Source organism: Anser anser (genome assembly GCF_964211835.1).
Source record: "Anser anser genome assembly, chromosome: 9".
NCBI lineage: Eukaryota > Metazoa > Chordata > Aves > Anseriformes > Anatidae > Anser > Anser anser.
The window spans coordinates 27,534,670-27,546,192 of NC_139729.1; the positions used below are offsets into that span (position 1 = coordinate 27,534,670).

Here is an 11,523-nt window from a genome sequence, read left to right on the forward strand (position 1 = left end):
AGGAATCATTCTGGGGATGGGGGAGGAGGGAGGTTTTGGTGCCAGTGAAAATAATATCCTAAAGTACAGTACGAGCAGGGTGATCCACGAAATATACATTTTGTTCAACCTTAGGTGAACTTGTGTGTCAAAATGAATGCTTCATTAGCTATGTTAACAAACACTAAAACATCCTAACTAAAGGTAATAATAGTTATGCTAACTTGTTACAGTATCTGAATGATTCACAAAAAAAAAAGTAAATGGATGCGAGTGCCTCACCTACAGACAACCCATAGTTTCTTCTCTAATGTTTCCAGTCTCTGGGGAGAGCACCTGAATACCCCAAAAGCTCCATGTTTTCAGGCCTAGATCAGTTGCTACTGGGTGTGAGTCAGTCGTGCAAAAACACCCCAACTGGGAGTCTTCAGAATCAAAAGGACTGTCCCGATACTAAAATCATAATATTGCTCCTGTAAAAAGCTTCTGGCAAACAGTTTGATTCAGATGAGCAAGGAATTACCGAGAAGTTTCCAATTCCCTTGCTTATACTTCATCATTCTAACAGTAGTCAGTTTGAACAGAGCCACATATATATTTTGCCATACCGGAGATCTCAGGAATACACACTTCCCCCTTTAACGTGGCCCTTCACATACCACCAGAAAGCACTTGCAGGCTCCCGTTTCTGAGGAAGAAAGCCACAGGCAGCACCCAAGTAACTGTTTTAGCTTTCTGTATCATCACACTGATAGTGAACCGTAAGCTTCTTGGGGAAAGAGCGTTGATAGGAGACAGTAAGGACAAACTTCAGGGTGGTGAAACCCCCAGCACCATAGGATTTCTTTTGAAGTGTTTTTTATTACAAAAATGATAAGATTAAATATCTGATCGTTTCCCCTTTGTGTAGTGTAGGGGGGGAAATACCTCTGAAATGCCTTCAGGCCTTTCTTTCACTTTAAATATATTGACTGTTTTTAAACTGTTAAGGAATTCAAAACTCACTTCTACAGAATACTACAAAATAGGACTTACACATCACAATATATGTTACATCTGATAAAAGACAGACAAATCTCATTTGTATTTTTAACTTCTTTGGAATGGCATTACCTAACACCCACGCGTGCAGAATAACATCAGACTTGGTAACATGCTCTGACCTTTCTGTTTTTGATTCCCTGTCAGCTCGACAGTGTTCAAGGTCTTGGTAAAGAGACTGCAATTCTTCTTGAAGTCTTTTTTCCCGTTCTATACTTCCTTCATAAAACGCAATCTGCTTTTCCATTGCTTTTACTTTTTCTTCCATCACCTTAAATTCATGAAGAATCAAATAGCTGACGCCACAGTATTTACACACAGTCTCCTCCCGAGACATCTAGAAAGAGATACGATTTTAAGACTGTACGTGAGAAACGAGTTGCACAACACAAAAACTGAATGATTAGTTTCTATTCCAAACAGTTTAAACTAATGCTATGGAACATTTATGATCGGATATGTTATGCAGTAATAAATAACAAAGAAAATGCAACATCAGGAAAATGACAAACTATAGCAGTACTTTTGCTTACCCGAAACTTCCCAAGGCAGATCAATTATGCAACTAGCTATGTAGGAACTCCCACTGGAATTACAAACTGAAGTACCTCCAAGTTATGCTTGATGTACTAATTTCAAATAAAATGAACTATTCTGTGTTTTACAAAACTGTACCCTTAAAGAAAATTCTGACTGTGTGAACCAGAAAAATTTGACTTACTATGTTTTTGACAAGTCACATCCAATCAAGCAGGCAAGATGAAAAGTGACTAGAGTGACATAATTCAGTCGTCTTTACAAAAATAATTCAAGATGGGAATGTTATTGTGATGTGGCGTGTATGGCACTTGAGTGGGGTGGAAAATGTAAGCAGCTTGCTAGGTATGAAATATTCATCACTGATTAAAAACACAAAGTAATAGATATCTAACTGAAAGACAGTTGATTAAACTGGGAACAATACTTTTGTAATTGATCAAATTACTAAGCTTTTCAGCATGCAAAGCTTTATAAAAATGAACAGCTAGATGTGCCCTGACTTCAATACGTTCTTGTTACTCAGTGTGTCATTCCTATGTATTTTAATCTTCGTCCCTTCCAGAAAGCAATGCTCAGTTTACAAGTGATACGGAGCTGAACCTGCACGAGAAATGGATATTGAGTACACACGTTCACCAGACCTACGCCGAAGGTCTGACACTTCGGTAGAGGACACGCGAGCACCTGCTTACCAGCACAGATCAACGGGACGCAACGGGACAGGGGCTAGATAATCTCATCTAGGCTCCCTTTCCCATGAACGGTTGGACCCGATGAGCTTTTGAGGTCCATTCAACCCTGGGCTATTCTATGACCTTTGAAAATGTGAGGTTTTACCCCATTCTTGGGGCATCACAGCACTGATGCATTGGAGAGATAATCAGAGTTATGGCTGCATCAGAGGACACGCATCACACAGCTGAAGAGACAACCTCAAAGCAACAAATGTAAAAAGTTCTTGGCAAGCTTCAAGACATGAAAGATGGGAAGTGGGTGACAGCTGGCAGCGTAGTCTTTGTGTACCAAAAGCTTAAAATGTGCTTTAACCTTTCTTACAATTACCAACAGTTAGAAGGCTTAGAACAAAATGACTTACAAAGATCATAAAACTAGAAAAATGAAAGCAGTTTAAGTTAGAAAATATAAGAATCCTTTGTGTTACAAAAAATGAAAATAAGACATTTTGAAGCATTGGGATAAATTGAAAGAAACAATACTTAGGTGAAGGAAAACAGCTTTCAAAAAAAAGTATCATTATCCCATGATTCAATAACCTTTAGCACTTTAAATATAGCTTGATAAAAATGATATTTCAGGATGCCCTGGAATAACCAGGCCAAACTTTACCTTCCGATTTCTAAGTTTTGCCCCAGTTTAAAACACTCTTAGTTACAGTTGCTCTGAATGAACTGAATATTCAAGTTTATTTTTCCTGGCAGCTGCAAACTGTGCTTGGAAATATGAAACTGTTGCTCAGGATAAATACCATAAGGTTCCAAAGCACTGAAATTACCGTAATGAAAAAGGACAAAATGAGCTGTTATTAGGAGGACAGAAAGGTGGCTCTTGTCCCAAAAAGAACACTGTGCTCTCTTGTAGCACCACCACTGTTGTCTTTCAGATAAACAGTTACAGAAATTCCACTGGGTGCTAGGATTAAAAAAAAAAAAAAAAAAGTTTTATGCAAGTACTAAAACTTTTCAGTTTTCAACTTTAATCTTGCTGCTCAGCCTAAAAATAAATGATGTCATAGCACAATGAATAATATACACCTGGACTTCACAGGAAAAGGCTCCTGTTCTCCCTCACACCCATTCCCCAGGCGATAGGAAGAGGGAAGGGGACACAAAGGGACAGCAAATAGCCCCAAAAGGCCTGAACCGAGCAGAGGAAGGGGCACACAACCCTGCATTCTCACCCTAAATCCAAGAGTCTGGCCTCGTGCCCACCCGCAGTGGGCAAATCACGCACAGGACTTTCTCAGTCTCTCTTTTTGTCACCGCCACCAGCCACCCCAGCCCCTCGCCGGCACCGAGAGCATCCCCCGCAATCCCTGAGCTGCGGGCCCGTTTGCAGGAGCTGCTGCAGCGCACGCAGCCAGGTGCAGCGCAGTGCTGCCAGGCTGCAGGTGCTGACTGCGCTCAGCCGAAAGGACGACAAAGCCATCTTAAGGCCACACCAATTTAAAGGTCCGAGCCAGACAGCTTTTATAGCTGTGAAAACTACTTAAATAAATGAAATGTTTTTCAGAGTGGCACAATTTCCAAGAGAAATAATATTATTTTTTGTGTATTCCTCTTTTGCCATCCTTCAAAGATTTGTGAACCAGAACATTTGGTTATTTACAACCAAACCTGACACTAAGGGCAGAAATATTTGAGTGTCTAGAAGTGTTAGACAGCCAGACGGGCAAGAAAGACTTCCTGAGTCCCCTACTGAAGAAAACTCTGGAGCGTGAGCTCAGTCCTTATCAGGTAATCCATACGGGAGAGGCCTTGTGAAGGGTCTGTGCCGGAGAAAGGATTCCACGAGACACCTTTCCCTGCATCTGAGGCACCAAAGTTGATCAATCGTTGCATACAAATAGATAGGGAACAAGTTTTCATTAGCTCTCTGCTTACAAAGCTACCTTTTCTGGAAGAGGAGTACCGAGTAACTGCCAAGCGTGTGCTTTACGGACATGACGGTCTGTACTTTCAGATTCTATTTTTCCCTATTTACATTTCACCAGAAGACTGTTGTCATCATCCCAAATGCAAACAGGAAAAAAATAAGGGAAGAAAAGCAATTTGGAAGGACCAGAAAATGAAGAACTGTAACGAGAAAAGTGACTGTGAGGATAAGCAGTGAAAAAAAAAATAGGATTTTTTTTAAAAAGGGAGGTAATTTAATAGTGTGGTTTTGGTCATCCCGGACAGAGAAACTCAGGGCAAACAAGAAATGAAAAGATAACAGAGGGATACTAAAAAACCCTGCCAGTTGAGTTAGCATGACAAAAAGAAAAGCAAAGCAACTCACAAAGTGTATAAGCCAGGAATACATTTGATCCATACGGTTTTGCGCTGCAGTTTTGATAGGAAGGACAGAGCCAGGTCCAGAACAAACCACTTCGCAAGGCAGTATTTCTAGCTACCGTGTTCCAGCAGCTGTGGGAGCAGTTTCAGCTCCGAGCTGCGTTCAGTTTTGGAAGAACTAATATTATTCCACGGTTACCTTTAGCTACCAAGGGCAAGTGGAGGTCTGAGCCAGGATGGCTCGGTCCGTCTGACTCAGTACTGTAAGCATATGCGCAACATACGTTATATGGAAAAAAAGAAAAAAAAAAAAAGACTGGTGGTCTGTCCCATTTTTAGCTTTCTGAATAACAAGCTTCTCTCCAAGCTTCTGAAATATGACGTGACAGGAATTTACATAATTTCTACTTGACCAAATAATGACAGGGAACGCTGACTTGGGCACTGCATTCTCCTCCACTGGTATTTCAAATTCCACTGGCAAACCTTACAATAATAAAGAGCTAAGTTCTTGTTAAAAGACAAGTAGCCTACTTATGCACTTAGCAGTGCCTTGTTGTTAAGACATCCAGAACATGGGTCACCGATGCCGGAAACAGACGGTAACAAGAAACTAATAGATGGCCATGACTCTTAAAAGCCAGACCTTTAGTCCACAATTAATGAGGTTCTTTTAAAAAGTTTTGAATGTGTTTCTGTGCACCACAGAAACAAAAACAGAGCCATGAACACAGATGTACTCCGTGTACATTACTTTTACAGCGCAGGGGAGGCAGAGCGTTAGGAACTGAGGCACTCACCATCCTCCCTGCATCACCCCGTGCCCCTCGGGGGCATAGCACAGCAGTGACAGCTCGTGCTCCCCCTCTGCTTGCTCCATCACGCTGAGTCTGCTTTAGCAAGGACTGCACAAAAAAAACAAGCCAAAACAACAACAAAAACCACCACTGCATTTGTCCAACCTAACATCGTAGCAGAACTACACACAATATTCCAGAAAATAAAATTGCTTTATGCTACAGCTGGGTGCTCTTATATTATTTCTGTGTATTGATTGTTTCATTCTGCCTCTACCTGATTATCTGAATGTATTTTCTTCTCATTTTACTCCCCCTCTACACCATACTACTTCCCTTTCTTTCATGCTGTTTTCCCTCTTCTAGCACACTACCTAATCCCTGTTACACAGAGAAATGGTTACTTCCAGCCACGCAAATGATATTCTAGGAAGAAAGAGGTGTCTTCCACTGCATATGCGAAACCGAAGAGTTAGTTGATTGAAACTATTTATTTTTTCACTGAAATATTTTGAGTCCCAGTAGAATTTTCACTTCCTAAAAAAAAAAAAGTTTATTGTGAGCAGAGTTTTCAGTCAGCATCTAGTCAGAGAGCAATGCAGGCTGCAATGCTGAGCCATGCTGCATACATAATTATTTGTTCAACTTCCATAAAAAAAGCAGTTGCAAAATAAAAATAACAATACTTGCTTTGAATACATATGAATAATGTAGGAAAAGCCTTGCAGCAAAACCAGAATGTCCTGCTCTCAAGCATCCCATTCAAAACATGCCCCAAAATAATCAGTTTGCCACGACAGGAAATAATACTCGGATTTCAGGTAGCTTTAATTTTTTCCTGCTTGTGTTTAAAGCAGACTAATGAATCATAAAAGAGCACGCTGCGCTGCTACTGACTGCACACACGAGCCCTGCTAACATCCAACACGTGTCCGGCGTGCCACGCAGACCTCACTGCTGCTCCCGAGCTCCTTGGGGCTGTGTTGTGGCACGCTCCAGCTCTCCGGTGCAACACACAGCAGAGAATTCCTATAACTGAACCACGGTGTATCGCAACTAAACGTGACGCCTGTGCAGAGAACTGATGATCTAGCCCATCATTAACCTTTCGTTCGTCTGACAATACTGACTTGACACCGGCAGTTGCAACCATTGGGAAGTCCCTCCTAGCTACAACCCCGACGCTTGAGATGCAAGAGATTCTGCCAACCCTCAAATTCCTAGCAAGGTACTTGGGCACTGGTTGCAGAAAGGACACAGAAAAGCTGGCATCTAGCGAACACAGCCCTAGCCTTCTGAGCACAGCAAGAGATCAAAAATACCTCGCTGCCCTAAGCGATCACCAGCGACGCCAGAACTCTCGGAACTAAACATCACTGTCTGCATTCAGGAGATCTGCTCTCACAAAGCCTCCAATACCCTGACAAATAGCAGTAACAAAGCAGGTTGCTGTTACTGTCTGAAAGCTGGTTATCCTAAATCAACCACAGGTCCGTGGCTAACCAGCTCAGCGCTGAGAGCTTCCCACCTCTTCAGACTGTACTACGTGGGCTCAAACCAAAAATGGGGAGATACATTTGAACATTTCCAAAGCATGTCACAGCCACTGAGAACGCTCACGTAGCTGGAGCTTGTCATCCCAATGAAATCAAAACGGTAAAAATTCTTTAGCTAAGTTCTGAAAATCTCTGTCAACACAGGTGCAACTTGTGAACGCCATCTTAAGAAGCATTCGTAAAGTACGTGCCCATGGGACCTCCTGCCCCTCTGTGTCAGTGCTACCATGCGCATCCAGAGGCACCAACAGAAATACCGCTGCTTATAAATTAACACTGCAAGTAGTATGTACATAATGACCTTGGGTACTGTTCGCATCTACCAAGCCAGTCACTGTTGGCACGACAGATTCTTTAGCTAATTAAAGCAAACAGAACTATGTAAGAATCTACGTAGAGAAAAATAATCCCAGGTCCAAAGACAGCACAGAAAGTTACCAGAATGTGCTTGTAAAGATACCATTATGTGCTCAATCTACAAGTCCATGTGGCAAATCTAACGAGTAACCACTTGCTGCTAGCAATGTACGTGATGTTTTGTGGACAGTCAAACACCAGGGAACATTCTGCCCTGATGTGCAACACAGCTCCGAAGTTCCTGCACTGCTCGCTTTCTTAAGCTCCTAGGGCGAGAGAACTACTAATATGTAAGGATATCTTGTGCCCAATTAATTATGTGATCTGTGTTAAGCAAGGGTCATTTGTCTGCCAAATAAAATATACAATTAGGCATAACCTTGTTTGCTACTTGGAGGACTCAGGGTGTCACTTGACTCTCTTCTGTAGGTGGCTGCTGCTTTGCTTCCCACTTCGCTAGGATCTTCCTGGCAAAACCGTACCTTCCCATCCGGGTACATCGGAAGGGCAACAGAAATTGAAACAAACACAGAACTCGGCCACGGCTTTCAAGCGACAGGTCTTCCCCCCCCCCAGCAGGCTTTGGCAGCTGAACTACCTGCAGGACAGGCTGCTCCAGGCTGACGCTCCCTCCCCTTCCCCTCTCAGTGACATCCTCTAGAGGAGTGCAGCTCTGGAGGCAGCGATGTCAAGTACTGACAAGCAGCTTTTGAAGCTCCGTCCGCCAGAGCACAGAAGAGCAGAACGATGACAGCTCTGGGCTGCATCCTTCGCCTTGCCCCACTCTGAGCCCTACAGCCCAACCTCCTGAGCACGCAGCCGAGCAAGGCAGCTCGAAGCAGCTGCGGGACCAAGAATGCTCACTGCTAGGTGCTGAAATCACAACGCTTAACATATTCCCTCTGGATACACATGTTCCTTCGGCCAGCTAGCTGCATGTTGGGAGCATGTGCTCCGTTTGGCAGAACAACCTACAGCTGGCACAAGTTCCGCTTATGTTAGGAGCAACCTAAAAGCGAGATTACAAAAGAGATGCTATAAAATCCAAGAAGCAGAGAACGCGAAGGGAATAAGAACATGTCTACATAAAAGGTAGAAAATACAAGGACAGGAAATTGTGAGAATGACTTGTAACCAAGCCCAGTATCTTGTAACTATCCTGCAACTACAACGCAAGCCAGCTGAGCGAAGAAGTGAGCAGCAGCAAAGGATGTGTAGAACCATGACCCCTAACCGATCCCAAAATCTTGGCCTGTCGTTGCCTTAGAGCTCACGTTGAGGCGACTGGGTAGGATGGGTCAGGAACATGAGACTACTCTTGCTCACACCCAGGGGTGCTGGCGGGCGTACCCTCTGCATGGAGACCTTTCTGCTGGCGGCACGCCGCAGAGCTGAGAGCTCAGGGGCTTGCCTGCCCAGTCCTCTGCTCCAAAGCAAAACCTTGCTTCAGCCGTCCCCCCGGTACCACCAGAGGAATTCCACAGCTTCCCTGCTGAGCTGCTCCGCTGCTCTACCCCTGCCTCTGGGTTCGTCACTTTCAACCAAAGCAAGTCGAGAACGGTGAGGGTAAGATTAATTTCCAGCTGGAGATAAAGGACAACTACATACAGCGTGTGAATACCGTCAGCGTGCCCTGAGGCATCTTCTAGAGCAAGTAAACCCAACTCTATTGCCCTTTCCTAGGGCAACGGACTCGTCAGCTCTTTCCTAAATTCCCGGCTGTATGATTTTCCTTAAAGACCTGCAGCTCTGAGCTGACCCCCCCACAGCCCTGAAGAGGAGACAAGCGGGGCTGAGCTCCACACGCAACCCCGACACCGCTTCAGCCCAGCTACGCGCCCTGCATCGCCGCGGCAGCCACACGCGGCGCGCGGTACCGGGTCCGGGCTCGCTCGGAGCGGCAGCACGAACGCCTTCCCGCTCCCCCCCCCGCAGCCCCGTACCTCTCGGATCCCCGGGGGCAGGGCGTGCCCGGGGCCGGGCCGCTCCGTGGCCGCCGCCATTTTCTCGCCGGGCCCCGGCGGCGTCCTGGCGTCACCGCGGCAACGGCGCGGCGCGGCCACGGGGCGCGCCCCCGCGCGGGCGGGAACGGGAGCGCGCTCGGGGGTTGGGGGGGGGGGGGGTGGCGGTGCTCGCCCCCCGCAGCGGGTCCCGTCCCTCCCGGTGCCTCGGGGCTGCGGCCTCGCCGTGCCCCCGGTGGCGGCCCGCGGGTGATGCGGGGCTGCACAGCGCCCCAGAGGGGAAGGGCACAGCCCCAACGGGGGGGGCTCCGCGGGGAAACGGCCCGGGGGTGCGCCGGGGTGTGCCCCGGTGTGTCCCGGTGTGTGCCTCGGGGTGTACCGATGTGTGCCCCGGCGTACCCCAGTGTATGCCCCCGTGTGTGCTCCGGTGTGTGCCCCGGTGTGTCCCGGTGTGTGCCTCGGGGTGCCCCGGGGTGTGCCCCGGTGTGTCCCGGTGTGTGCCTCGGGGTGTACCGATGTGTGCCCCAGTGTGTGCCGATGTGTGCCCCGGCGTACCCCAGTGTATGCCCCGGTGTGTGCTCCGGTGTGCGCCCCGGTGTGCGCCCCGGTGTGTCCCGGTGTGTGCCTCGGGGTGCCCCGGGGTGTGCCTCGGGCTGTGCCGATGCGTCCCGGTGTGTGCCCCCCTGTGCCCCGGGGGGCGCCCCGGTGTGCCCCAGTGTGTCCCAGGGTGCGCCCCGGTGTGTGTCCCGGGATGTACCGATGTGTGCCTCGGTGTACCCCGCTATGTGCCCCGGTGTGTGTCCCCCTGTGTCCCGCTGTGTGCCCCGGGGGATACTCCGGCTGCCGCCCCGGCTCCCGCCGTGCAGCCCTTCCCGCGGCCTCGTCCCGCCCGCCCAAGGTCGGCACAAAGGCGGCGGCCTGCGGCAGCCCCCGCCGGGGCCGTGCGGTCGGGAGGGGCGGTGCGGGCCCGGCAGCGCCTCCCCGGCAGCTGGGCCCTGCGTGCTGCCGCCGCGGCGGGGGGGGGCGGCGGGGCCGCCGGATCGCACGCGATGGCCGCCCGTGGCGTGCCGAGCCGGGCCCTGCCGTGCCGTGCCGTGCCGTGCCGTGCCGTGCCGAGCCGGCGGTTGTGAAACGGGGCAGGCACGCAACGGCCCGGGGCGGCAGCACCGCCCCGCCGCTCCCTGCCCGGCCCCGGGGGATGAGGGGACAGGCGTGGGGCTGGGGGGGCTGGCATGGGGCTGGGGGGCCTGACATGAGGGGATGTGAGGAGATTGTCATGGGGTCTGTGAGGAAACTGACGTGGGGGCTATGGGGGGCTGTGGGGGGCTGATATGGGGGATGTGAGGGAACAGGCATGGGACTGAGGGGACAAACACGGGGCTGCGAGGGGACTGACACGGGGGCTGTGAGGAAACCGACGCGGGGTCTGTCAGGAAACTGACGGGGGGGTGCTCTGAGGAGGCTCTCATGGGGGATGAGGGGAGCCTGCCAGGGGCTTTGCTGCCACCAGCCCCAGTTGCTCAAGGTCAGGGGGCCCTGAGGAGAAACGTTGCGCAGGACGGCCAGCCCCCGCCTCGCCCTGCTCTGAGGCAACCCCCAAATTCCCCCCCAAATCCCCAGTCCCCCCGGGGCCGTGCTCCAGGAGCGGCTCAGGACCACCCCGCCGGCGGGCTCCCAGCTCCCATCGGGGAGGCGACGCCTGGCCCCGCGGGGTGGGCGAGGGAGCCCGGCGGGAGCTGGCCCGCTCCCCACGTGGCGTGGCGGCAGCGCGGCGTGCGTGCCAGCCCCAATTACCGCCACCGCTCCAGATCAGGTTCCAGGCGGCGTGCGCGGCTCCAAGGACAAACCACCAGGCAAGAAACGAGTGCGTGACACGCAGCAGTCATAAGCCAGCTATTTCCATTGTTTTCCTGCAGGCTTTGTACCTTCTCAAACACACGTGGAAAGCCTCCCGCTGCCTGCAAATCCCAACCCAGAGGAGCAAAGTCCATGCCAGCGGGCAGCTAGGGAAAAAGGCTAATAAACACGAACACCCTCTTCACACAAAGCAGGACCCGGTCACCGAGTGCAAGGGTGAACAGGTCTGCCAGCGCCTGCAACATTTCCCAGTTAACCCAGTTTCCTGATTAAAAGTGGTATTTTTATACCAGCCCTCTAGTTTCAGGCTGCCCTTTCATGTGCTCGGTACAAAGCCCAGCGCAGCGAAGCGGTTTTGCAGCGCTGCCTGAGAACCCCCGGGGAAGGTGCTGGGTGTCGTGGCAGGGCCCAGCTCAGCCGC

The 11,523-nt window shown here is 49.7% G+C and overlaps 1 protein-coding gene across 5 annotated transcripts in view; it reads right to left on the reverse strand.

Moving 5' to 3' along the window:
• LEKR1 (leucine, glutamate and lysine rich 1) overlaps positions 1-9,375 on the reverse strand; it is a 52,974-nt gene extending 43,599 nt beyond the window's left edge. For 4 of the 5 annotated variants that reach the window (XM_083849071.1, XM_083849070.1, XM_083849073.1 and 1 more), the window contains exons 1-2: positions 9,228-9,375; positions 1,143-1,357 (exon numbers count right to left, since the gene is read on the reverse strand). In XM_083849071.1, the coding sequence (XP_083705197.1) occupies positions 1,143-1,357; positions 9,228-9,287 (275 nt within the window). In that variant the 5' untranslated portion in view covers positions 9,288-9,375. Of the gene's footprint in view, positions 1-1,142; positions 1,358-5,374; positions 6,830-9,227 lie in introns of those variants that run through there. The other variant, XM_083849072.1, reaches the window with a different exon arrangement.
• Between the last annotated feature and the right edge of the window lie 2,148 nt (positions 9,376-11,523).